Source organism: Neltuma alba, unplaced genomic scaffold (genome assembly GCF_004799145.2).
Source record: "Neltuma alba isolate B1F8T4 unplaced genomic scaffold, ASM479914v2 tig00013081_pilon, whole genome shotgun sequence".
In the NCBI taxonomy this organism is placed as follows: domain Eukaryota; kingdom Viridiplantae; phylum Streptophyta; class Magnoliopsida; order Fabales; family Fabaceae; genus Neltuma; species Neltuma alba.
In genome coordinates this window covers 495,269-522,375 of record NW_021637411.1, presented here as the reverse complement: position 1 = coordinate 522,375, position 27,107 = coordinate 495,269, and the positions used below count along the sequence as shown (strand labels likewise).

General features: G+C 37.2%; 6 protein-coding genes across 9 annotated transcripts; 2 read left to right on the top strand and 4 right to left on the bottom strand.

Annotated features, from left to right (window-relative positions):
- Window positions 1-1,538: 1,538 nt before the first annotated feature.
- LOC114734167 (amino acid transporter ANT1) lies at window positions 1,539-4,592 on the top strand. The gene is made up of 3 exons (XM_028921713.1): window positions 1,539-2,194; window positions 2,663-3,312; window positions 4,120-4,592. The coding sequence occupies exons 1-3, from the start codon at window positions 1,972-1,974 to the stop codon at window positions 4,525-4,527; spliced, it is 1,281 nt and encodes a 426-aa protein (XP_028777546.1). The 5' UTR covers window positions 1,539-1,971; the 3' UTR covers window positions 4,528-4,592.
- Window positions 4,593-6,663: 2,071 nt separating this feature from the next.
- LOC114734166 (probable glutamate carboxypeptidase AMP1) lies at window positions 6,664-13,720 on the top strand. The gene is made up of 11 exons (XM_028921712.1): window positions 6,664-6,749; window positions 7,829-9,122; window positions 9,874-10,116; window positions 10,313-10,465; window positions 10,771-10,836; window positions 11,076-11,163; window positions 11,826-11,909; window positions 12,015-12,103; window positions 12,463-12,576; window positions 12,684-12,818; window positions 13,341-13,720. Exons 2-11 carry the CDS (start codon window positions 8,163-8,165, stop codon window positions 13,521-13,523), a joined length of 2,115 nt encoding a protein of 704 aa, XP_028777545.1. The 5' UTR covers window positions 6,664-6,749; window positions 7,829-8,162; the 3' UTR covers window positions 13,524-13,720.
- A 253-nt stretch (window positions 13,721-13,973) lies between these two features.
- On the bottom strand, window positions 13,974-15,518 carry LOC114734259 (MATH domain and coiled-coil domain-containing protein At3g58270-like). Its single transcript, XM_028921844.1, has 3 exons — window positions 15,356-15,518; window positions 15,089-15,246; window positions 13,974-14,995 (listed from the first exon to the last, which is right to left on the bottom strand). Exons 1-3 carry the CDS (start codon window positions 15,475-15,477, stop codon window positions 14,046-14,048), a joined length of 1,230 nt encoding a protein of 409 aa, XP_028777677.1. The 5' UTR covers window positions 15,478-15,518; the 3' UTR covers window positions 13,974-14,045.
- A 1,521-nt stretch (window positions 15,519-17,039) lies between these two features.
- On the bottom strand, window positions 17,040-19,621 carry LOC114734228 (MATH domain and coiled-coil domain-containing protein At3g58270-like). 2 transcript variants are annotated; one of them, XM_028921804.1, is made up of 4 exons: window positions 19,607-19,621; window positions 19,062-19,225; window positions 18,810-18,967; window positions 17,040-18,130 (listed from the first exon to the last, which is right to left on the bottom strand). In XM_028921804.1, the coding sequence occupies exons 2-4, from the start codon at window positions 19,181-19,183 to the stop codon at window positions 17,304-17,306; spliced, it is 1,107 nt and encodes a 368-aa protein (XP_028777637.1). In that variant the 5' UTR covers window positions 19,184-19,225; window positions 19,607-19,621; the 3' UTR covers window positions 17,040-17,303. The 2 variants fall into 2 exon arrangements, with proteins under 2 accessions (XP_028777637.1, XP_028777635.1); XM_028921802.1 differs by lacking the exon at window positions 19,607-19,621 and having other exon boundaries at window positions 19,062-19,265.
- Window positions 19,622-20,562: 941 nt separating this feature from the next.
- LOC114734225 (uncharacterized) lies at window positions 20,563-23,571 on the bottom strand. Its single transcript, XM_028921798.1, has 4 exons — window positions 22,673-23,571; window positions 22,402-22,524; window positions 22,086-22,240; window positions 20,563-21,688 (listed from the first exon to the last, which is right to left on the bottom strand). The coding sequence occupies exons 2-4, from the start codon at window positions 22,521-22,523 to the stop codon at window positions 20,742-20,744; spliced, it is 1,224 nt and encodes a 407-aa protein (XP_028777631.1). The 5' UTR covers window position 22,524; window positions 22,673-23,571; the 3' UTR covers window positions 20,563-20,741.
- Window positions 23,572-23,576: 5 nt separating this feature from the next.
- LOC114734227 (MATH domain and coiled-coil domain-containing protein At3g58270-like) lies at window positions 23,577-25,583 on the bottom strand. 3 transcript variants are annotated; one of them, XM_028921800.1, is made up of 4 exons: window positions 25,487-25,583; window positions 24,986-25,155; window positions 24,729-24,883; window positions 23,577-24,433 (listed from the first exon to the last, which is right to left on the bottom strand). In XM_028921800.1, exons 2-4 carry the CDS (start codon window positions 25,111-25,113, stop codon window positions 23,577-23,579), a joined length of 1,140 nt encoding a protein of 379 aa, XP_028777633.1. In that variant the 5' UTR covers window positions 25,114-25,155; window positions 25,487-25,583. The 3 variants fall into 3 exon arrangements, with proteins under 3 accessions (XP_028777633.1, XP_028777632.1, XP_028777634.1); XM_028921799.1 differs by having other exon boundaries at window positions 25,432-25,578; XM_028921801.1 differs by lacking the exon at window positions 25,487-25,583 and adding an exon at window positions 25,296-25,389.
- Window positions 25,584-27,107: the final 1,524 nt, after the last annotated feature.

The following is a 27,107-nucleotide window of genomic DNA, read 5'->3' as shown; positions in this document are numbered from 1 at the left end:
GGGAAGGTTTTGTTAGAATAATAAATAATAAATAGATAATATATTACAAAAAAGTTAAGGTGCATCTAATATGCATAAGTATTTTGTCAGGTGCATCTAGCATATCAAAGTATTTTGTAGTGCGTTCAACATGTTGAATTATTTTTCAAATGCATTCAATAATCTGAAGTATTTTTTGTGTTTTGGTACTGGATACATCAAAAAAAATATTTTTTAAGTGCTAGACATACTTAAAAAAATACTTTAAAATACTGGATACACACAAAAAAAATAATACTGAACACATTTAAAAATTATTTTAGGACATTAGATACAGAGAAAATCCCAATTAAATCCATATGAAATAATAAAATTCTAATTAAGGCTTATACTTTTAACAAATTTCTAATTAGGCCAAGTGGCCTAATTAGGGATTTTCAAATGTTGCTAAAAGACCAAATGCCTTTTTGTAATTTGTAATCAAAAAGGAAAATTGAATGTAGGTATCAACCTAATTTTAGTTTTAATTATTCTAGTAGATTTACCAATGAGGATGTGGTCTTTCTTGGATTTTATGTCAAAATTGTGTTTCATACTTGTGAATGTTATGTCAACTCTAGAATTTATAGGCTTTTAGTTATTTTTTATATAATAAAAATTTGATATTGAATAAATCTTAGAGACTGAAAAATTGAAGATGAATTGATGAGTCTCAATGTAATTTGTGAAACAATAAAATTAATTTCAAAAAACATGTTAGTTAAATTCAATTAAAAGAATTAAAACTAAATTAGGCTTTTTAATTACGAAGGGCATTTTGGTCGTTTAGTAACATTTAGAAATCTTTAATTAGGCCTCTTGGCCTAATTAAGAATTTGTAAAAATATAGGTTTAAATTAGGATTTTGTTATTTCAAATGGATTTAATTAGAATTTTCCCTTAGATATATCACAAAATATTTTAAAATACTAAATGTGTACTCAAAAAAAATCATGCCCATTAACTCATAAAAAATCAATATTCTAATCCCAGCCAACGCATGAGGACAATCTGCTTGCGCCAAATTTCGCCTGTATTACAGGTCTAAATCCCTTGATTTTGTCATGGTTAAAAAAAAACATCCCTTGATTTTGTCATGGTTAAAAAAAAAAAATCCCTTGATTTTGTTAGCTGCCTGAAGCTGAAAACGAACTGATAGATACTCCCTCCCTAGATAGATACTCCTCCGTTTCTTATTATAAGAGACAAATAATCGAAGTATGTTGATAAAAAAACAGTTAAAATTAGTTAAGAACAATTAATGTATAAAAAGTATAATTTTTTTTTCCAAAAATGCCCTCATTAATAAGGAAGAGAGAGCATGAGAGAGAACAATTAAATTATTAAAAGAAAGAGAAGTGGAGGGAGAGAGAGTGTGAGTTGGAGATAATAAATATGGGTAAAATAATAAATCAACACAAAAAAGTAGAGACAACTTGTAAGTGTCTCTTATATATAGAAACATGCCATAAACATTAAATGTCTCTTATAATAAGTAAGGAAGAGAGTAGTATCGTACGTGAAATCTTCTCCCTGAGAAATAGTCGCAGCTGCTGCCAAACTAAGAGCAATAATTATGATTTGGCTCTGATCTCACATATCCGTCAATGGAAAGCGGGGCAAAGAATCTTATCTCCTTCATTTTTTAGTAACTCGATCATATCCTGAACGTTAAAGATTCAACCGGCGATTCAGCAGGATGGTGGCTCATAATGGCGGTAGTTGTAATTTCCTTGCCGACGAAAAAATAGAAATCAACAAATAATCTGTTTCACTTACCGATCTTGTTTCCAGAGGACCATTCACTTATTCAGCATGATTTGGTTGATTTGGAAAATGCGAATCTCTTACCAAAATTGAATCCCAAACCCCAATAATACTCGAATCCAGAACATAATTTGGTATTTATATCGGCGAGAGGTGGTGGACTCGTGATTGGGGATCAAGAAGACGATGGAGCGGGACACGAAAGGCTCCGCAGCACCTCTGCTGGAATCGTCTCCTTCTGGAACAGCTTCTAGGCTTCAAACCCTGGGAAATATCATAGTCTCGATTGTTGGTACCGGTTGGGTGTACTGGGATTGCCTTTGCTTTCGGATCGCTGGTTGGCTTGCTGGCTCACTTGGAGTTGCCATCGTGGGCATGACCACCTACTATTGCATGCTCCTCCTTGTCAGTGAGCATTCCTTCTCTTTGTTTTTCTTCTGAAACTAGTCAAGCACATAAGTTCGTATGTAATTTTTGTGACTGGGCCTAAAACGATTAATTTATTGGGTGAACAAGCTGACTTTTTTTTTGTGGCTGGAACTCGGGGAATTAATACGTGCCATTGGCCTGGAGAACCTTTTCATCCTTTCCTTGGAAATAAAAACTCAGTTCCGCGGAGTCTAAACAACCCGTTTTCTTTTTCCGATCAAAGATGATCGTGACTAACATTTGCTTTACTTCCCTTTATTATGAAGTTACTGGTAGCATACCCCCCTTCTTGAGACACAGTAAATTCATTCATCAGCAAAAGGAAAAGATGTTCCTGGAAGAACCCGAATTAAAATCGACTCAGCATTATCTTTTCATATTTTATGCCTTTAGAAATTAGCTGGTGTCTTGTTCTTGAAAGGCCTGCATTTGATTTTCCTTGCTACAGGTTTTGTGCAGAGAGAGAAGTTGGCAGCAGATGGATCATCACTCGAAGCAAACACATATGGAGATTTGGGTTATAAGAGCTTTGGAACCTTTGGTCGATATCTGTCGGAATTTCTTATTTTGGTGGCACAGAGTGGAGGTTCCGTTGCATATTTGGTATTCATTGGCCAAAACTTCCAATCTATTTTCCAAACGCACAGTCTCGCATTCACATCCTATATATTTTTGTTAGTGCCGGTTGAAATTGGATTATCATGGATAGGGAGCTTATCTGCTTTAGCTCCATTTAGCATTTTTGCTGATATTTGCAATGTCCTAGCGATGGGAATTGTGGTGAAGAACGATATACAGCAAGCAATAAGGGGTGAATTTTCGTTTGAACAGAGGACTGCTATCACATCCAACTTAGGGGGACTGCCTTTTGCAGGAGGCATGGCAGTCTTCTGTTTTGAAGGGTTTGGGATGACATTGGCCTTGGAGAATTCTATGCAGGACAGAGCTAAATTCCCAAGATTGCTGGCTCAAACCTTTGGTGGGATAACACTTGCGTACATTCTTTTTGGGTTTTTTGGTTACATGGCTTATGGTGATGAAACTAGAGATATTGTAACCCTCAATCTCCCCAGGAATTGGTCATCTCTAGCAGTTCAGGTAATATGGTTAAGACAAGCAACTATGAAATGTTGCATTGCCTTTTTGGCTTGACATGTGACTCTCTCGTAGTTTCTCGCACTTAGCTGATCAATACCCTGCTTTTTCCCGCTTTCTTTTTCTCAGCCAGTTGGTTCTGGATTCATAGTGATATGTATCTTGCTAAGACATGCATAAACGTTGAAATTATACTATTTGATAAAAGTCAAAACATGGGTAAAAATCGTTAAGCAAATGCATTGCATCACCCAGGTTGAGAACATTTTAGTGACTTGCAGTCTTGCACTTTCCAAGAATACAGACCAACTATAGCAGACATGGCTTCTTGACTCTGACATTGAAATATCCTAAGATCAGCCTAGATATCCTTTTGTATAATTGGTGGATACGATTGAAATTTGTTTTCTGCTGTTATCTCCCATATGTTACACTTTTTGAGGGCATTAGTGGAAGCACTTGACTCCAAGATGATTTAGCGTTTGATACTCATATCTCTTGTCACGTAGATCTTGTTGTACATGTAATCTGTTTAATCTGCGTATTTGCGTGTGTATGCCAGCTTGTGTTTCTCGTTGCCAGTGCAAGTGTGTGTTGTTCACATTATATCCATACACATGATCGGTTTGAGCTTGTACATGCCTTATAAAATCCACTTTTCAGATAAATGTTTCAAATTTTAAGCATTGTAAGAAGCAGATGAGAAAGCCATTTAACAGCTCTTTTGCCATCAACTTTGATATTTTACTTTCATGAGATTGTTTATTTCTGATTATTCATTGTGAGATCTCACAATTGCCATGATGACAGGTCGGATTGTGCCTGGGGCTTGTTTTCACGTTCCCAATCATGTTACACCCTATTAATGAAATTGTGGAGGGCAGGTTGAAAAGGATCAAATGGTTTTACAGGCCTTTCCATGGGGACAATAACGATTCAACGACCAGACTAGGAAAGGTTGGGATCTACGTAAGTCGTGCTGTTGTGGTCGTTGTGTTGGCAATCTTCGCTTCTTGTGTGCCAGCTTTTGGCGTATTTGCCTCATTTGTGGGGAGTACCGTGTGTGCATTGATCTCATTTGTTTTGCCAGCCACATTTCACCTAAAGCTGTTTGGTTCTTCTCTACATCTTTGGCAGAAAGCTTTGGATTCTATTGTAATGTTCTGCGGATTATTTTTTGCCGTATATGGCACATACAATACCATAGTTGGAGTTTAAATGCTTCTGGACCTGCATCCTACTCAGTAAAAGCCTTTCTGAAACACAAAGCGGTATTTCTCATGTAACACAACAAATGCTTTCCATAACCTCAAATTTTGGGTTACATCAGCTTTCTCTTGAAAGTCATGAGCCCCAAAACTTGTCTGCTGCTTATTTGCATTTGTCAGATCGTTAAACATTGATTTCTGAGAACTTGGTCTTTATGTCAGTTCCAGATTTGGTCAGAGGGAGTACTTCCTCCCCTGGGGTCCAGGGCCGTACAAGCTTGACAATTGAATGGTTAAAATTTGTGACCTTGGCCTGCACAGCATATCTAGCTGCAGAATTGACATGAGCTGATACAGTGAAAGGTAGCAATCAATACCTTCATGTTTATCGCCGCAGCCGTGCTTTGTCTTGTCCGCATCCTTGGGGAGCCATAGCAGTAGCATCACTTATAGTGTCTATGTTATGGACGAGATCGCTATCATGTTAAAATAGAGGGAGTACTTCCTCCCTGGGGTCCAGGGCCGTACAAGCTTGACAATTGAATGGTTAAAATTTGTGACCTTGGGCCTGCACAGCATATCTAGCTGCAGAATTGACATGAGCTGATACAGTGAAAGGTAGCAATCAATACCTTCATGTTTATCGCCGCAGCCGTGCTTTGTCTTGTCCGCATCCTTGGGGAGCCATAGCAGTAGCATCACTTATAGTGTCTATGTTATGGACGAGATCGCTATCATGTTAAAATCGTGCGGACTCTAAACCCTTAATTTTCATTTCTTTTGTAAATGAAATCCATAAATCATTTGGCAAGTTGAAATTCCACAAAAAAAGAAGAAAAAAAAAGTAGAGAAAATCGTGCGAGTGCATGATGATAATCACGCCCCTCGACATAGTCCAAACTCGAGCTTATCTGCTTACGTGGGCCTTGCATAGAGCCCCTGGATACTTTCTACAACCATTGTATCATCGTACATGCTCGTAACAGGGACTTGGATCCAGAATCAATAATGCAGACCAGCCTGTGATAATGACAAGACCCTGCCCAATAACAAGATGGCAAGTAGCAAATCGTTTCAGTCCAGAAAAAGGGCAAATCCTTGAACGTCCAGGTGGAGACATGTGTTTGGACTTTGAGAATCTCATGGGAACAGCTGGGTCTACCCTAAGTTCCCCTGCTCCATGAAAGCATATTTTAATGATTACACGTTTATGCTGGCATTTATCTCTTGATGGGTAATAACATATTTGGATGCTCGAGAGCCTAATGCTCTCTCCACTCACTCTACTTTTGGCTTGGATCATATGAGGGAGTGACAAAGAAAGGGGTGAAACAAACAGGACATGGGTTCTCGTTCTTTTTTCATATAGCAGACGGGGATGAATAAAGAAATCAATCAAAAGGCAAAAGCTATCACGTCTGCTTCCTGAGCCAAGCTAGCAGGAGGCTGCTTTAATGTGTATTTACAGCCACAAATTGGGGTTATTCTTAGCATCGATAAAAGATGATGTTCCTGGGAAAAAACCAAGATATTCATGTGAGTAGTGGCAGAGTTGCTGGTTTGGATTTATAATTAGAATGAGCCTTAAAATCTCCCCCGTTCATGAGCACAAGACAGACGTCCTGCTGTCATCCACCTCTTCACATTTTAATAATGAATGCATCCCCTTTTCCATATGAAAGATTATCACAACTTTTCTTCCATTAACATTTTCTCTATAATTTCCTCTTATTCCCAGCATCTGATCTAATCCACTTTCTTGCCATTAAAACTTCCTCTATAATTTCCTCTTATTCGCAGTATCTGATGTAATTTAACGAACAGATCCTACTTTCCGCCTTCTGGTCCTCAGAATAAATAAACAAATAAATACGGCTGCCGTATGAGCGTGCCCCTTTAGAGAATGTGTGCTCCCTGTCATTTCATTGAACGGGAAATAACTAGGTTATTGATTGAACTTTGAATCTCATTCTATTTACAGTTCTTTATTATTCATTCCTACGCGTACGTACATTCTTCGTTTATTTAACATTTTAGAAAGCGAGCGAAGCTTACCAAGCCGGCGTGGTTTTGGGGGGAAGTTACGTTGAAGTTCGTTTCTTCATGTGAAACTCCCGTTGTTCACGTGTTTTATATTATTTTTCCAGTCAAGGCCGTTTTATGCTTGACTGCTTGTGGGGTTCGGACTCCAGAATTTTCTTGTTTGACTGGGAATCGACTGGTTGCTACCGGGTACTTTAATTCTTTTGCAGATTTGAAAATTAGGTTTAAAAATTGATATTGTCATCGTTTTCTGACCTTGAAAATTGGCACTGTGATTCAACTTTCTGTTCCTCCTTACATTTTGCTACAGGCTCTAGCTGAACTTTAAGGCCTGGCATCGATATTGCTCATCTCAAATAATGTTAAAGCCAATTGATTAATTTCAGATTCCTATTTATTTTAATGAAATTTTGAGTTGGTATACTTGTTCAAAACAATAACAGCAACATAATCTCAATGACGAAGTTGTGAAATCCTTAGAGATGCAGAGGGCTGTCAAAATGCCTTTTATGCGGCGAACTAACGACGTCAGAGCTCCACCGCAGACTTTCAATTACAATTGTTTTGAAAAATTAAAATTGAGAATTTTTAAATTTATCTTTAGAATGTCAAAAATTTAAATTAGAAAAAAAAACTATAACTGAAAGGCCTTGGGTTAAATTTTTCAATTTCAAAAAATTTTAAAGTTTTAAAAGGTTGATAATTTAATATTTTATTATTTTAATTTTCTATTTATTTTTATCAATTAATTTTTCCCTCGTGTAATTCTTATTTTAAAAACGAAAAATCATCATATGTAATGATTGTGTATGGACGGATATGTGAACATGAAGAGGTTAGTCAATATAATTTTAACTTAATTACAATTTAATTAAAATTTAACTCACTCAAGTACTACAACTTTTAACCAATCAATATATATCTACATGCACTTCTAAAAAATCATGTAGTTTTCTAGAAATTAAGTTGTAAATCACTTATAAATAATGGGGAGTAAATGAATTATATTGAATTAAAATTTTAAAAGTTGGGTAACGATTAGAAATTATAAAATTTATTACTACCGGAGCGCAACTCTCAAAATCTATTCTCAAATTTTAAACAAGTAAGATGCTGTCAGTTAAGCTCTGCCACAAAATTAAAAGCTTTAGTACTTTTTCACAAGCAGAAATAATTATTTTTTAAAATTATGCACATAATTATTAGAGTAATGAGCATCCATACACTCACTCTAATTATAATATCCTGATTAGACAAATTATCTTTAGGCTGCTCCAAAGGGAGGAAGGCGAGGAGGCTCAAGTGGCTTATGCACTGAGAGGGAGAGGAGCTTTCGCCAGACCCGCGATCACGATTAAAAAGCTAGCAAGCATCGTTTTTTAAGGGGGATGAACCAGACACGGAAAAAGCCTGTGCTCATATATTTTTTCGAGAAAAAACCAAAATGCATCATCATTGCATTCTCGTAGAAAGTAGAAGTAACTGCCGCAGAAAATCAGCTCTTTTTTCTGAACAAAACCTGCTCTGCTTCCTCATTTTTACCCCTCAACACTCCAGCCCTTTCTCTCTTCTCCAATCATCACTTCTCAAGTTATTCAGAAAATGGTTCCGTGTCTGTCAAAACCAAGGGCCATGTTCCCTGCAACACCATCTCCTCTGGGTACCTTCGTTCTGGTTCTTATCCTCTGTATTGTGGGCTTTTACACCGTGAATCAGCCTCACTCTTTTCCGCCATCTTTCACTTCCCATAATGCGTCTTACTTCCGCCATATGTTCCTCTCCTCTTCCTCTAACTCCACCATCGCCTCCTACCTTCGTGACCTCACCCAGCACCCGCACCTTGCCGGAACAAAACTCGGCTCCGACACCGCCCGTTATGTTCTCAACCATTTCAGGGACCTGGGCCTGCAGACCCACACTGCGAAGTACGAAGCCCTCCTCTCTTATCCACTGCACTCCTCCCTCTCCGCGCATTTTAGCGACGGGTCCTGCTCGGAGTTTCTCTTAGGTGAAATGGTTCAGACCAATCAGGCTGACCCAGACGTGGTGCCACCTTACCATGCTTACTCGCCATCTGGTTCGGCGTATGCGAAGGCGGCTTTCGTGAATTATGGGAGGGACGAGGATTACCGTGCTCTAGGGATGCTAGGAGTGAACGTTAGCGGATGCATAGTGATGGCGAGGAAAGGTGGCGGTTTGACCCGAGGAGCGGTGGTGGAGAAGGCGGAGGCGTACGGTGCGGTGGCGGTGCTAATATATGCCGATAGGGACGGGTTTGGTAAAGGGTTCGAGAGAGGACACGTCCTGAGAGGCATAGGGGACCCGCTTACCCCTGGGTGGGCTGGGGTTGATGGCGGCGAGAGCTTGGATTTGGAAGATAGTGAGGTTTTGAAAAGGTTTCCCAAAATTCCATCCATGCCCCTTTCCACTGAGATCGCTGAGACCATTTTGCACTCGCTAGTAGGTACTGAGCTGCCACAGGAATGGAAGAGCTCGCTAGGGTCCAATGTCAGACTCACGCATGTTGGTCCTGGCCCGACAATGCTTAATTTCACGTACCAGGTTGGTGAGGGGATCCCTTGACCCATAGTGGAATTTAAATTTTGCGACTTTCATCTGAGTGTGGCTATAATTGTGTCTCATTTTCTTCATTTTAGGGGTCGAATTATTATTATTCCGGAGCCTATCTAGGCGTCTTTGACTTTTGACGCTGTCTTTTGTTGTTTTATTTTGTGGACAACCTGTTAAGATGTTCGCTAGGTTTGGTCGAATATGGGCAGGATACGTGCATATATGCATGTGAGTGACTTTTGCTGTGTGTGTTGCACTTCGACTGAAAGATAATGGGAATCCAAAATTTATACTTTCGAGGGAAAAATATAAAATAGAACGGGGTGAAGGGTAATGACTAATCGGAAAGTTGCCTAATTGCCTTCATGGCTTTGTTTCTGTGGTTGAGCTAGTATTTTTTTTTTTCCCCCTTTCCCCAAATGCGAAAAATCATAGATGCTAGGAAGTGCTCCGTTGATGACTGAGGGTATTGGGCGAGATAATTACATCTTTGAAGGGATAAATGATATTATTTTTCTGGCCATTAATCTTATGATTCCAATATAAACGATGCTGAACGTAAAGAAGCTTTTTGTTTAATCATTTCTAGCTTGCATATATTTTAGGTCAAGCATATTTTAGTATGTCTGACTTAGAATGAAAAGATAGCTGTGAAGTTGAAACGAGAAGAATCATTGAGCTGATCCTTGGGTCAATGTTTAATATGCATTGTTTCATTATGTCTCACTTTTTTGATCCTCAGGGGGAAAAGAAGGTGGCTACCATTGAAAATGTTTTTGCTGTCATAAAGGGATCAGAAGAATCTGATCGTTTTGTGCTCCTGGGGAACCATCGTGACGCCTGGACATATGGTGCTGTAGATCCCAGCAGTGGGACTGCAGCTCTACTTGACATTGCTCGGCGGTTTTCTCTTCTATTGCACAGTGGGTGGACCCCTCGGAGGACGGTTATCCTCTGCAGTTGGGATGCTGAGGAATTTGGGATGGTATGCAGTAATTTCTTCTTCACTTCTCAACTCACATTTGGGGTTCCAGAGATTGTGTAGAGACTTTAGATTTATTATTTTTCCTTCCTCTTAATTTTCCTTTGTTCTACTTCTGCTGTAATAATCTGGTAAAAGAGATTATTATTGCAACAATTCTTGTAATATGCTCTCTAAACGAGTTTATTTAATTATGTAGATTGGGTCCACCGAGTGGGTGGAGCAAAACCTTGTCAATCTGGGTTCCCAAGCAGTTGCATACCTCAATGTTGACTGTGCTGTCCAAGGTCCTGGTTTCTTCGCTGGCGCTACTCCTCAACTAGATGATCTCATTCTTGAGGTCACAGAAAAGGTAACTTTTGTATATAAATGTGTATATGTGTATTTCATTTTTTTAATTAAATGGAGATGAGCATCCCTTTGGCATCCCGTGTAATTCACTGCTTTGACTAGTCCTCCTTAAATTTAATGAATTTCAAAAAGGAAAAAAAAATTGTATTATAACATTCAAGAATTATTCTGAAGGGTACGAGAGGTTTCTATTTTTACATAATTTTCTTTTTTTTATGATGCAAGGTCAGTATTGCATAGTACGTCGTGTTTAAGCTGGCTTTCTTTCTAATGCGGAAAATCAATTACAATGTGTGTCAAGTTCAGGTCAAGGATCCTGATGCTGAGGGTGCAGTGCTGTATGAAAATTGGGCAGCTGATGGAAATTCTAATGTACTGCTTCTTTTACCTCTATCTATTGACAAGCATATGAAGTAGTCCCTTGTTTATATATGTTTAAAACATTTTAATTATATAGTTGTTCACGGGAGTCTGCATAGAATTTAAATATTCTCGATTCAGTATATTATGCTATCTCTTTTGCGCAGTTAATAATACCTATTTGTAGTCTGCGAGAAAATTGGCGCAATATTTTTTTGTTGCTTACCCGTGTTTGTCCTGATTGATTGCAGATTTTGAGGCTCAGCGGACTGGACTCTGATTTTGCACCATTTGTGCAACATGCCGGTGTTCCCTCTGTTGATTTGTATTATGGAAAAGGTACATTACTTCATATGAACAAAGATGTTTCAAAAAGCATGCCAGTGATGTAAGTGAGAATGATTGGAAAGCCAAGCCAATGGCAAATATCACATACGAGGGCACTTACTCTAGTTATGCTATGTAATATTATTTTGTTATTGGGTTTTTTTTTTTTTTTTTTAATGTATGTAAGAGGTAGTTTGGGATTTAAAAGGCACTTGAGCGTCTGGCGAGGTTGACTGGGGTCTGTTTCTTTTCTGTTCTGTGGATTGGACCAAACTGAACTGGGGTCATGAAATTCTGTTACGTTAGTTAACCAGAGAAGTCGTCCCCCGTGCTAATGCACAGGACATCAAAATTTTTCAAAAGTAAAACGCGATATGAGAAAGTATTGTAGCAATTAATTCTGGTTTGATATAATAAATTGATTATTCCATTTTTGTATGGCTTTAAACTGTTGCAATCCTTGTGTTTGTGGTTATAGTTGGATACTAATTTATAGTGTGTATCTAACGTAAGTTGATCTGGGGGCCAGAGGTGTGATGATCAATTCCTGGTCCTGTTAAGCAAGAATTTTGAAGCCACAACTTTTAAAAAAAAGAAAGTCTCAAATATGCTGCAATAATCTGTCCGATAGTCTTGGGTGTTAAATGAATTCAGATTGCTGACTTTTTCTGTAGATTTTCCTGTCTATCACACTGCTTTTGACTCCTACGACTGGATGACACAGTATGGAGATCCATTCTTTCAGCGGCATGTAGCTGGTTAGACTGATTCTTTTCTATTTACTGTCAATATGATATAAAATTTTCCCATCCATAAATTGTAAACATAAGATGATTTTTCTTTTCTGTTTCATGTTGCATTAGTTGCTGGAGTTTGGGGACTTCTGGCGCTTCACCTGGCTGATGATCCTATTCTTCCGTTTAATTACCATTCTTACGTAGATCAGTTACAGGTATGTGTTCGTAGTCTAGACTGAGTTGATACTTCTTGCTAAGTCGTGGCTTTCAGGAAAGTAATTTATATGGTTGAGCCTATTAAGGGGACTTTACTCCCGAAATTAATTGCCTTAGAAAATCTAAGGGGTGCTCTTTATGAGACCATGATCTTGGTGAAACCAGCTGTGAGCTTTCTGGAACTTAAGATATCAACCACCCTTGAATAATTAGACAATGATTTCGTGAATTAAATGCATATATTATTTGACCAAAAAAAGGGAAAGCTTGAAATCATTGTGCTTAGTGGGATGAGATGCTCATAATTTGGTGCGCTAGGTTTTTACTCGATTGTGTAACTTCCATCTGTTTTGACCAGGCGTACAGGAACAGACTGCGCAACTTTTTAGACCAATCAATCTCTTTGCAACCGTTAACTAGTTCGATACAGGATTTTGCATCAGCTGTCAAAGAATTTGATGAGGAATTAAATGTAAAACGAGAGCACCCTGTTGATATCATTACCACACAAAGCTGCTATAATTGCTCCTATTTTTTTCTTGTCTCCTACTATTTATGTATCTTTGTTTTGGATTGCAGGCAGCGAGATTGCAAGAAGCCGTTGATTGTTTTGTGCATTCAAAAAGGCGAGCATTGAATGATAGACTAATGCTGGCCGAAAAAGGCTTCCTGGATCCTCATGGACTTAGAGAAAGGAATTGGTTCAAGCATCTTGTGAGTGTCTTGCCTCCTAAATCTTGAGTAATATTCGTCACTGTTTCAACAATAATAGTTGGACTTGGATGGATCGCTTTGAAAAACACGACTTGACCTGATGGCTTGATTGGTATGGACAGATATCAAAGCACATAATACACAAACCAAAACTCTTGAAGCAAATTTAAAACTGAGGACAGGCCCCTGACCTTTCATAAGTTTCCATCATGATTTTGATTCACAGTGGCATTCTACGGGATAATTAGTTATTATCCTTTAACTCTGACTGCATCTCAAGTTTTAGATAAATTACCTGCTCACAATCCAAAATAGTTGGACTGGTAACTAAGTATTGGAAAGGGATTAAGTTTAACAACTAAACTTACTGAAGCTATAGGGTATAGGTCTGGAAATGAGGAAAAGATATCTTTACAAGTTCAGGGACGAGGATTATATCCCCTTGTCCGTGATCGTCATTTGCGCTAGACATCATTTTCAAAGTTTCTTATTGTAAACCTGACGATGTGTCTTGCTACGAAGGTTTTTGGGCCTCCAAGCGACCATGAAAGCAAGATGGATTTCTTCCCCGGAGTCGCTGATTCTATTGCTTGGTCAGCCACAAGTAGTGAAAAAGAAGGGCGGGCAGCGATCCGACATGAGATCTGGAAGGTTGCCAGAGCCATAAAAAAAGCTGCTTCAGCACTGAGGGGAGAGTTCATGTAAAATATAATAGGAAAACTCATGAAGATGGCAAGCTTCAAGTATGTATGGGTTTTCCCTTTCTTTGCTGGCCACCGAATGGGTTAACCTGAAGTTTTGTTTTACCTTTTTCGCTTTTCTCCCCCCCCCCCCGGTTGAAAGGTAAATGCGTGTAGTTAGCCTAACCCTCTTGTCATAATCAGCTGTTTGTTTTGAAAAAATCCTTTTGGGATACTACGAAGAAAATTAAGCAACAAGATTGTTTTGAAATATTAAATGAAGTTACTTGGTACATTATAGTACAAAATGAAGAATAAAAGAATTAATTAAGTAATAAATATCCAATAATTAAATTAAAGCAAATGGTATGAATTAGTCTGTTGGCCCAAAAAAATAATTTAAGTCCGGTCAGTAAGATCAATTCAAGTTTATGAGGACTAGGGAGGAATAGAAGACATCATAAAGATTGATGTGTAACACGACAAAGCCTTCTTTCTGGGCCTCGTGCTCACTAATAATTCAGAAGCAAATTATTTAAGAAAGCATCTAAAAGATGCCATAGCCTAGTTGAGCATCCATGTCAATCTCTTCAAAACCCTTTTCTTCCTCTGCCAAGTGTTGCCTTTCTGTATCAAGGTTAACTTCTGCAAAAGCCAAATTTTCCCTTAGCTTCTTCATCTCAATCTCTAAATCGGTCACTTTCTCCTTTAGTGTTCTCACTTGCTCTGCTCTTTCCAAATAAGCTTTCATGCCTAAGGCAGATTGAACAGGAACCTCCAACCACGTCAATTCAAACCCAAACATCTGAAGCTCCTCCCACATACCTTGGAGCTTTCTACAAGTACCTTCGTCACCCATATTTCTCACCTTCATTGTCTTGAGAAAATATAAAACTCGGCCCAACGCTATGAATGCCCAGCGAATGAACCTTGAAGTTCTTCTCCTTTGACTCTCAATTAGCGAAGGTTTCCATGAACACACCTCCTCCAATAATGGAACAAAAGCCAAATCTTCTGCTTCTAAACTTCTGAGATCTATAATCTCACTAAGAGCAGGGGATAAGGGCACTTCCTCAAGTTCATCATCTGTGGCAGGATACGAAGGACGAGCACCAGGTACAGAGCACACTTGTGTAGGACTCTTTGTTTCATTTGAAGGTCCTACAGATACTTGATCTTCCATCTCTTGGAATTCTAGATGTGTTTGACTTGCATGATTCCATGTAGATTCAAGGGATGTGAAACTTAAAGTGTCATCCGAAGAATCGATTCCTTGATCTCCAAGCTGCGTGGTTTCCTCCATATTCGTTGGGAATCCAAGGGTTTGGGCGACATTGTTGTCTTGAGGGTTAAAAGGATCATCAGATATGTATAGTTCAGCTTCAATGATGCATGTGTTGTTCACAAGATAGCCTCTCATAGGATTATAGAACTCATTGAGATGCACGAATGGTGTACCCCAGGCTTTATACCCGGCATTGAACCTCTGCTGCGTCTCTACAAAATATAGTTGGGGTTGGATTAGGAGATTGGACCAAACACTACATACATTCGAATATATGTTAGAAATAATAAAGATAAGCTAATTACCCCTTACAATAGATATGTTTCGATCCGTCTGATTAATAAGAATCAACTTGATACGAGCAAATTTTCTCCATCTTAAGGGGAATAAAGTCTTTGCAACCCTCAAAATCACTCGCAAATATTGCTCCCTGTTTCTCTCAACTTGATTCACAACTATTCGCCTGCGCATTGAGAAACAACCCCCGTCAAAGGTTAAGAAATCATCTGAAAGAAACTAGCACTTGCATACTCAAATACCCAGAGAGAATTGGAAATTCACCAAGTACGTACCATTTACAGCTACCAACCTCAAAAGACTTGGAGCGTAGTTCCTTGGTTATCCTCTCTGAGAGATTTTGAATTGTCCATGTGAATCTATGAAAAGTATTATTAGTTCTCAGATTATCCTCCATCACAAACAGCTATCATGCGAACCAAAAGAAACAATTCAGTAAAGATTTTGAAACACTAAAAAGTAAGAATGGTTGAGATAGCATCAAGAGATGGCGAATAAAGAAGAAAACTTGTTGGAGAGAAACTAGGAAGATCAAGGCAAATGTAGCGAGCAAATGTCATCACACCTAAAAAAAAGTCAACTGGCCATTAGCTGTCATAAGAAATTCCAAATTGGTCGTGATAATATTACCAGTTGTACTGGAAATTTCCTTCTCTTTGAGCTCATTTACTTTATTATCCTCCTAATTAATATACTTGTGATGTCAAATCTTTGAAGGAAGCTGAGTTTTACATGATTAATTAGAATGTTTCATCTTTATGCACGCGAAATATTACTATGATAATAAATATAAGGATTAGTATCATCTTTAGTTTTTAAAATTTAACTTTATTTTGGTTTTCATTTTTGAAATCAACTTTTCTTTATCGGTGTAAAAAATTTATGCCATCGAGAAAGATTCTAGGAATCAAAATCCAAATAAAATAAAATTTCAGAAACTAAATACTACTTTTCATCTTTAATATAAGATCTCGTTTGACTTTTATTTTAGTCTTAAATATAAGACCCTAATCTACTTTGTCTCTCGTATTTATTTTTTTTTTTCAAAGTATTCTTCTAATAATAGTAATTGTAGCCAATATACTTGATTAGTAAGAATATTTTAAGAAAGACAACACATATTTGTTACAAATAACTAACTTAATTTATTTTCTAAATCTACTTAAATTAGTTAACTAACTTTTATATTTAGAACCGGAAATAGTATTATATTAACCATAAATATAATAGTAGAAAGTCAAATTGTAGATTGTTTATCATCCGTAATAGAAGTTGTCTTCTTCAACCATCTGCACATTTTTTTAAAAAGTTTTTATTGATTCTTTCTCAAGCAACATTTTTTAATATTTATCCTTCTAGTTAATATACTTGAGATCTCATATCTTCGAAGGAAGTTGAGTTTTATATGATTAATTAGAATGTTTCATCTCTGCGCACTAAACATAATAGTGATAATAGACATGATAGTAGAAAGTCAACCATAGGCTGCTTTCCATCAGTTACAAAACCAAGTCTTGTTTAACCATTCCCATTTTTTTTTCCCCTAAAACGTAGTTTGAATTTTTTATTCACCTAACATTTCTGATGAAATTGCCTCCAATCAAAACCTTGCGGCACGATGGAATTCTTGTACGTAAACATTATGAGTTACCTAATACTTGCATCCAAGAAGCATGACCCGTATTTGGTAAATATAAAGCCTAATGGAAGTCTCGCAAACAAACATTATGAATTATTTAATACTTACATCCAAGAAACATGACCCTTATTTGGTAAATATTTAAAGAAAAACCATTAAAACACCAAAAATCAAGATGAGAGGCATGAGATCTCTCAAATTATTTTTGTATGACCACCTAAAGCTAGCATTTATGTGATTATATAGGCTAATTTGTCCAATGATCACCTTTCATGTCTACTAGGATTTTTGTTAACGAGAGATCGAACTCATATGCTTAGTTTTAATATTTTCAAATTCGAATGCAGATGTTAAAAGTACTACTGCGCCCTCATCTTTTGGAGTCATATGGTCACACATAACCCCCGGGGGGGGGGCACTAAAGTATGGTGGCCAGCCAGGTATTGCAGCACTGGAATTTTCAAGTTCAATTTACAAGGAAACATTTTAGGCACCACATCTAACTCCAGATACATTAATACATATCAAAACATTGATGCGTTTCTTCACGAAGATGCACAATTAAGAGGTAATTATTTGAGGGTCTATGGCCTCCCATATCCGAGTTCTGCATCCAAATCCCTCTCTTGGAACCCTTCTTCTGCTTGCACCAAGTCTCTTTTTGCTATTTCAAGATCTATCTCTGCAGACGCAAGCTTTGCTTTAAGTCTCTTCATTTCCATCTCCAGAGAACTCACATTATCCTTCAACTTCTTCACCTGTGTTGCTTTCTCTAAGTAGTTTTTCATGCCTAAGGCTGAATGAACATGAGGCTCAAGCCAAGTCAAATCAAATCTAAATGTCTCAAGTTCCTCCCATAAAATTTGAAGATGTTCACAAGTTTCATCATTCATGTCTTTCACCCTTTTAGACTTCAGGAAATGAAGAACTCTACCCAAAGCTGTGAATGCCCATTCAACAAATTGTCTACTTCTCTTCTGCTGACATTCAATGAGTGATGGGTGCTTGGAACAAATTTCCTCTAACAGTGGGACAAAAATGCTTTCTATTTTCCCAAGACCCCTGAAATCCGAAAGCTCATCCATTGGGTTGGAGGTCAATCCTGCAGGCAGTGAAGGATTACCAGTATGCTGAGCATGCACACTAGAAACCGGTGCAGAAAGTGGTGAACTTTTCCCTTCTTGCTCTTTTACTTCCATATGTCCGGCTTTATCTCGAGATTCCGCGGATGTTGGACCAAATGCTTGATCTACTTGATTCTCTTTTTCAGACTGGGGATTAGAAATTCCAGCATTAATTATACATGTATCACCTACAATATAACCCTTATTTGGGTCATGAAGTTCACTTAGAGTCATAAATGTTGTGAAACCCCAGTCACTCTCTTTTGAATTGAAGCAATGTTGAGTCTCTGAAAAATTCATACATGAATATTCAAGAGTCAATTATGGCTAAAAAAAATGTTGCCATTTTATGATTATCAAATTGTTGTCGTCTTATTACATTCGAGTCTCAACTCTGCGTCAATGTGTTGATGTTGAAAACGGAATAGAAACGCATAATTGGATAGCTTAAGTTTTCGTTGTGTTACATATTAATCAGCAGTAGTGTGAAATATTTCAGCTCCCTAACAGCAGATATGGTCAATGATATACATTCAGTCAGCAGAGCTTCAATCTCTTATGCTTAATTAATATACATCACTTGTGGTTATAGATTCATCACAGATTCAATTTACATTTAAGTGAAGGAAAAAGAAAACAAAGTTTCTTAAAACATGTAGGTACGCATTACATCATTTCCAAATTACAAACGTCACGGACAGTAGACTACAGAGGACAACGGTATCAATAAGCCAAATGGGAATTTAAGGGATCGGAAAAAAATTCGAACAGCACATTATTAACTATAAGAAATGGCAATGAAGGCTTTCAGGTGTTAACTTTAGCATCACCTACTGGAAATGCAAACAGATTCAATGCAGTACCTCTACATAAACATGTTACGAAACACGAGATCAATCCACAAACTTAACAAAACCAAGGATGGACAGTAACAAATGAGAAAAGAAATTCTCAAACTAAAGATACCTTTCTCGACCGTATACTTCCCTTTTAATTGATTAATTACAGCCAAGCTGAAACGTGCATATCTGGACCAACCATGAGGTAAACTCCGGGAATCCGCAACATCCAAATATAAAGACAAAGAGTCCACATTGTTCCCTTTAGGAAATATAAGAATCCTCCTAAAAGCAAGCCCGATGAAAATCGTATTCAAAACACAAATGCAAATTACGTCAAACAGGAAATAAATATTCAGTAAATTATTCAAGTAAATACCATGGATAGCCGCCCATAATGAAAGTCTCGGAGTACAACTTCTTAGATTTCAACTTAGAGAAGTTTTCAATTCTCCATACGAACTTTTCCTTGGGTAAATGACTGGTTTGTTGATTATCCATTTGTAGTTTTGCGCAGCCTACCAACCAATTCCAACACTAAAACTGAAAAGGCAAATCCATTAAACTTACATCTTCCAGGAAAAAAAAATTAAACTGATGATTTACCAACCTTCGCAGAATAATTTGTGGGCCAAGCAACTCCCACCCCTATTTAACCCTAATAAATGAAGCGAAGCAAAAACTCAGAATCAACGGAAACACAATAAAGTGCTTTAAAGATCAGAATACGTATACGACGTTCGATCTACTAAGACAGAGCTTCGTCAACAAAGCAGAATATAAACAGTAAACAACTGTATTCACACGCAATGACAGCTTCGAACTCGAGAGCTCCGAGTCAGAATGAGAAAACTAAATGATGGGTGTCACGATACGAAACAGCAAGAATAAGTAAGACAACAAAGTCACCAGAAAGGGACATACCTAGGGAGTTTCTGCGCAAGGGTGAACCGCGGAGTGCGGAGGTCAAGAGGCATATAAAAGACGAGCAAGTCAAGAAGTTGAAGAAGACGAAATATAATTATTTCATTCCGACCTACCGCATGAGCATGGTCTCACTTCAATGACTTCGGCACCCTTTAAATTAATTATTTCAATTTAAAAATTCCGCTACTAATTTTTAAATAAAATATATTTTAAAAAAATATATTTAAAAATTATTTTCATTTTAAATTCTATACACATTAAAATAATTCTTTTAAGTTGGCAAAAAAAATAATTTTTTAAAAAAATTGAAAGTGAAAAAAATTAATATAAATCATTCAAATTAGATCTTAATAGTACGCAGCGGTGATAAATTGTTCGCAGTACTTAAGCAGCAATTGAACGGAGGTGAGGACTGGTCAAAATAAAAAAAAATTGAACGGAGGTGAGGAAGAAAATTAACGCCGACAGGTAGATTAGAGAAATGGCGAGTTTGGTTAAAGGAAGGAGATAATTGTTTGGCTTGGTTGATGAGAATGAGAGGGGGAATTTTAATGATTTGGAAGGAGAATGGAGAAGCAATAATTAAATTTCACTTTACTTATTACACAAATATCATGTATTGTTTATCACTTTATTGTAACGTTTTTATTGATATATTTTCTTGACAAAATATTTGATTAATCTTGGATCTGAGAAAATTAGTGAAGATAATTTGATTATTATTTTTAAAAAAATTATCTGCTCTCCTTCACCCTAAATTCCCTCAAAAAGTTGACCTGGATTATTTATATTGTGGCACGACCGTCGTGGGAAGAAATTGCAATGCAGCTCACAGGTCCGGGCTTTATTTGACTTTTTATTTATTTATTTACACTTAACGGGGTTGGAGTGCACGGAATCAATAATACCAAAACAAGCCTTAATATCTCTCTCACACACAGTTTTTTTTTTTGGCCATAAAAACTCACATAATATTTATCAATGTTGTTCGTGTGAGTCCCAGATGATTACATTTTTGTTTTGTTTCAGAGTTTGTCACAGAAACAAGTTCATGACAAGCAGCATATCCGCAATTTAAAGATTTCGTTGACCCAGCTGAAATGGGCACACAAAATTATTGTGCACTACGTATTTAAAATATGCCACAGCCTAATACAGCATCCATGTCTTTCTCCTCAAATCCTTTTTCTTCCTCTCTCAAGTGTCTTCTTTCTATATTGAGGTCAACTTCTGTAACAGCCAAACTTGCTCTCAGCCTCTTCATTTCATTCTCTAAAGCAATCACCTCGTTCTTCAGTTTTCTCACTTTGTCCGCTCTTTCCAAATAATCTTTCATTCCCAACGCATACTGCACATGAGGCTCCAACCACGTCAAGTCAAATCCAAATAACTGAACTTCTTCCCATAGACCCTGTAGGTAGTTGCAAGCAGATTCATCCACCTTTTTTGCCTCCGTTGTCTCCAGAAAATATAGAACTTGGCCTAAAGCTATGAATGCCCAGTGTCTGAACTTAGGACTTCTCTTCTTTTGGCTCTCTATCAGTGAGGGATACCTTGAACAAACATCCTCTAGTAACAGAACAAAACCGACTTCTTCTGGCTTTAAACTCCTATAATCTATAAGATCATTAAGAGGGGTTAAGGGTATTTCCACAGGTGATTCATCTACACAAGGATACAGAGGTGGGGCAGTTGGCTCATAATGCGCTGGTTTAGGACTTGTTGTCTCTCCTGGTGCCCCTAGAATGTCTTGTTTTCCTGATTCTGTTTTACATGACTGATTCCATGATCCTTCATCAAAGGATTTGAAACGTGGCGTCCCATCCGAGGAATAACTGCTTTGATGATCTTCAGGCTGTAGTTCTGTGGATTCCTCTGTTTCTGCTTGTTCCTCTTGTGTTTGGTCAGTGATTTTGGTAAAGTTGTCTGGAATCTTAAAAGCAACGTCTGAGACAGATACTCGAGCTTCTACGATGCATGAGTCGTTCACCAGATAACCTTCGGTATTATCGAAGTCATTGACAAGCAAGAATGACGCTCCCCAGCTACTATGTCCTGAATTGAACTTTTGTTGAGTCTCTGAAAGAAATATACATATCAATAAGTAACTAGAACTTTCTCCCTGTGGGAAGATCTAATCGTACGTTGAACATGTATGGGGAATTCAGAAGGTAAGTTCAAATTGTTGCACGCATTAAATATCTGATAATCCTAATAATGGTAACACAAAGCTCATTAATTATATCTGAAATATATTAAATCCACATCTCATAGAAGCTGATGAACTGACTGCATTTGGCTGGGGAACTCGGCTATACATTTAATATAATTTATCACTGGAAAATTTTAGTAAGTTTGTCCCATTTACATATAGCTTAGCTTCTAAAAAGAGAAGACAGGAACAACTATAACAAACATGAAAACAAAGATAAACATATAATTAAATATGCATTTAGATTTTAGACGACAAATATACCTTTTGTAATGGACCTCTCCTTGTCGATCTGATTAATGAGAGACAGCTTGAAATAGACATATCTGGTCCAACCAAATGATGGTAAAGAATTTGCAGCCTTCAGAAACAGGGACAAATGCTCCACACCCTTTCCAATTGGATTAACCACGATTCGCCTGAAGTTATGAGACACATATGGTTTTAATTACATGTCTGGTAATTAACTCATTTGTCTGTACAGAAACCGTTAACTGCCTTGGAACTTTATCCCTTCTGATAATTAGTCATGCAGAAGCAGGAAACTAACTAGCAGACCGCAAATTCAACAAGTACCTACCATTTACAACCACCAGCTTCAAAAGCCTTGGAGCGTTGTTTCTTGGTTTTGTTTTTTGAGAAATCTTGAACTGCCCACGTGAATTTCTTGAACATGATGCCCTTTTCTTGCTGGTTCTCCATCCTAACACCCACAAACAAAGAAAAAGTTAGAATGCCGGGAATTGATAGCTTCAAAAGCTTGAAACCTATATATATATATATATATATATATAAAATGTATATGCATGTAGTATAACTAGGAATATTGTGATTGAATGCGAGAAATTTACTTGTGGATGAAGGAAGCTGAAGCACTCAAATTAGTTGAAGACTAATGGATACTTTTTCTTGGCATTGGCAAAGAGAAGCTGTGGGGAAACACGTTACGGAGAGTAGGTCGTTGAATCTCAAAAGTCAACCTGAAATGAGAAAAATGACAGAGAGAAACAGCAAAACGTGCGAAAGATCACAAAAGTCAACTCAAACTCATCAGCTGGATACATATATGCAAATTGTAATGAAGCTACTCAGGAATTTCAAGGTCAGAACATGTTAAGTAGATCTATAAAATATTGCAATCAAATTTCCATGGAAGAACTGGCTTTAATCTATTCTTTTTATATTGCAAGAATACCTTGTCCCCTAATTCTGTATGGTCTGCACAGAAACTGTGTTTAAATGTTATTATACTTCAGTTGAATTTCAGATATAGTTGGATTTGCGGTTTAATTTATATGTATGAACAGAATATCTGAAAAATAATTTTTGAATAGATTGGCCAATTCGTCTCTTTATATTTATTGAAAATAATATAATGTTGAAAATCTCCCTCCTAACTAGCATATATGAATGATGATTAGGAACAAAGGAATTGTTTAGAACGTAACCTCTTGTGACATAATAAGTCTTCTGGCATAAAAATATACATTAACGAAGGGTATCTTAAATTTGATTATATTTTTAAACATAACAAAAACTGAGAGTTGAAACGCGAAGGCAATTAGTATAGGCACTTGGGCAGAATTTTTTAAAGAAGATTGATTACATTTTTAGTCAGCCTTCGGCATATTTATGCACATACTTGACCCCCCCCAAAAAAAAAAGACATATTTATGCATATACAATTACACCACTTCAATGACCCCTCTCTTGTTTTTTATCGAAGATGTGTGCGTACACGAGCCCTTTTATGTATTAAAACATGGCATAATCTAATGCAGCGTTCAAATCCAGCTCATGGAAACTTCCCTTGATTTCGACCAACTCTCTTCTTGCTAATTCATGCTCCATTTCTGCAACAGCCAGCTCTCCCTTCAGCTTCTTCACTTTAATCTCCAAATCAGTCATTTTCTGCGCAGCTTTCTCCACTGTCTCGGCTTTTGGCAAATAGTTCTTGGCACTTAATGCTGATTGAACATAAGGCTCTAACCAACTCAAGTTAAACCCAGACGACTTCACAAGCTCGTCCCATAAACCTTGAAGGTACTTACACCCATCTTCGTCCATGTCTTTAACTTTTTTTGTCTTGAGAAAGTACAGAACTTGGCCTAAAGACGTGAAAGCCCATAATTTGAACCAGCGAGTTCTGTCCCTTTGAGAGTTTATCAGCTGAGGATGCCACGTGCATGCTTCTTCCAAAAGAGGGACGTAAGCTGCTTCGTCTGGTCCAAAACCGCTCACATCTATGAGATCTCGTAGGGTTAAATCTGAGCATTGGACTTCATCAAGTTCTGCATGACCGGAAGAGCTGGTTAGGGAACTAGGCGTCTCGCTAATTTCGTCGGAATATTCTGTGGTTGCTTGATCTTCGTTTTGTGTGGTGGATTCTGTACTTTGTTGTTGTTCAGTTTGATGATGATTAGATTCTGGGATTGTTGGAAGGTTATTATCGGTGGCTTGAATTTTGGGGGCAACGTCGGGAACGCCAATGTGGGCTTCGATGATACAAGTGTTCTTGACGAGATATCCTTGTTTGGGGTCGTAGAAGTCTTTGAGAGTCACCAAGAATGAGCCCCAGCTACGATGTCCTCCCTTGAATTTCTGCTGTGTTTCTGGGAATTAAAGCGTATTTACGCATCAGCTCAAGGGTGTGTGTGTGTGTGTACACGTGAAAAAATTTATAAATGCGCGTTTAATACTTCCAAGAGAGTATTATTTAAGTGAAGAATATCCTAATAAAATACTGTCATTAATTCATCATATTAAATTTTACTTTTAAGTTATTTGAAATAAAGAAAATGACAATGACCATTTGTCATATACTAATGTGAACAAGAATTTACGAGATTGACCGACTAGGAAAGAGAGAGAGAGATAACAAATTAATTAATTGACAGAGGTGTATACCTTTGATAATAGACTTGTTGGGGTCGATCTGATTAATGAGGACCAACTTGAAATACGTGTTTCTGCTCCATCCATACGGCGGCAATGAATCCGCAACAGTCAAATACACAGAAAAATTGTCCACGTCCCTCCTCAGCGGGTGCACATGGAGCTTCCTGTATGTGATTCAGACCCCACGACACTGATCAAGATTAATTAGGAAGGAACAGATCATAGTAAATTTGAAGCATTGGTGGGTGAGTCCAGTAGGAACGTACCACTTGAAACCGCAGATTTTGAAGGGCTTGGAGCGCAGATTTGTGGCGTTTTGTTTCGAGAAATTCTCAATCTTCCATGTGAATTTGTCGAAAAAAACATGACCCTTATTCCCCTCCGGATTCTCCATTATTCTGCTGGACTCGTCGTACTACCAACTACCACCTCGCATCTGCCAAAATTGAGGCTATACATCAATTCTAATTTTTCCAAGTGATGATGGTTGTGAGATATATATCAAAAGAGGTTAAAACAATTATCATGTTGAAGGGAATATATATTCCAAACATACATATCAGAAGAAAGACGAACCAATCTAGAAAATTAACACTAGTTATGGAGAAGAGCAAGCCATCTATACAGAATACAGAGCGAATCTAAGACAAGCTCCCAGGTTGTTGCTGCGATGTTGAAGGAATCAAAATGACAGTCACTTATATATATACTCACGTTCGTGTTGGGAGATGCGGAATGAGGATATTTAGGAGACTTGCAAGTTGTACTTATTGGTGGCCGGCCGAGGTTGCCAGGCGATGAAGAGAGGCTTACTCAAGAGAAGATCGTGGAATCCAAGAATCTGATGAAATGAAAGCAAACCAAAGAAATGAAGCAGAATTGAGGAAGATGAAGTAGTACAAGCAAGGTAATAACACGAGTCAAGTCAACACCTTTTGTCCTCTCAAGAAATTTCAAACTTATGTCTGCAACTCTGAGGGTAGTAATTTATTAAGGCTTAAGGAATTTTCACAGACACAACCTATATTAATTAGCTTGACCATTAATTAGCCACACACAGTTTAGATTCCTAATTTAATTATGCTTGATTTGTTTTGATATGCACATTTGATAAAAATTAAAATGACGATCGAGTCAGAATGAAGGCCACAATCTATATTATTTAATTTATTGTTAATATTAATTGTGTGCCTCAAAATAATAAAAATAATGCAGATACAATAACGAATTACCCAAGTAAACAAGAAACTGATTGGCCGTTTTACGTGCATATCATCGAAACAATTTGCAGGGGTGGGACCCTCTCGAACTTGACTAACACTCGATTGTGTGGAGAACCTTGGATGATAATATAAGCAAATGTCTTATCGAGAAGGCAAAGTTGTATGTATTGGAAGAGACGAAAAACGATATTTGAATGTCGACGCTGAAAGCAAAATTTACAGAATCAGGATTCAACTGACACGTTTAAACTTCAAGGGAAAAGCTAGGTATCTATATACTCACATAACTGTCGTCATATGTCCGTTTTGAACGGCATTTTTAGATCAATCAAAGGAGATGCTTTTAGCAAAAAATACTGAGCTTCCCACTTTTAAACCTAAGAAGTAGATAATTAATTTACAGAAACTAAAAAATAATCAAGTTAATTATTTGATTTGGATAATTAATCTACACAGATTGAAAGAAATAGTTACATTAATTATTTATTCAAGAACTTGTATTGACTTTTTTAAAGTATCAATCATTTTAAATATTTTTTACATTGAAAGCTAAGTAACTTTTCTAATAGAAACCTTAAAACTTTTTCATGTGTCATCAGTGAAAAAATTGAATACGGTTATAAATTCAGGAGACAAAATACAATAAAATCTTATATTTTATTAATTTAAGATCAAAAAAAAAATTTTATTGATTTTATACGTCTACCAAAGGCAGTACATGTCTATTTAGTGACTGGGAAAAGTTGAATAGAGTAGGAAAATTAGAGACAATTTCTAAATGGGACTAGTAAAAGCTGGAAATTCACAATCAAAATTGAAGGCTAGAAGAATTGTACGACCTCTTTTCTTTTTTCTTTGACATTCATGGTCCAATAACTGGGATGTTATGCAATTATACTTTTTTTTAAAAATTATATTACATAAAAGAATTGTACACTCTAATTCAAAGAGTGATGGGTTCTTGGAGCACATTTCCTCCTCCTGGGACCCAAAAACATTGTCTATCTACCCGAGATCATTGGAATTCGAAAGCTCATCGATATCTTCTTGTGGAAACTGTGCTTCAATTTGTGCAGCTTGATCTCCATATTCCGGCGACGTTGGGCCATATGCTTGATCTACTTAATTCTCTTTTCCAAATATGGGAACAGAAATCTCAACATTT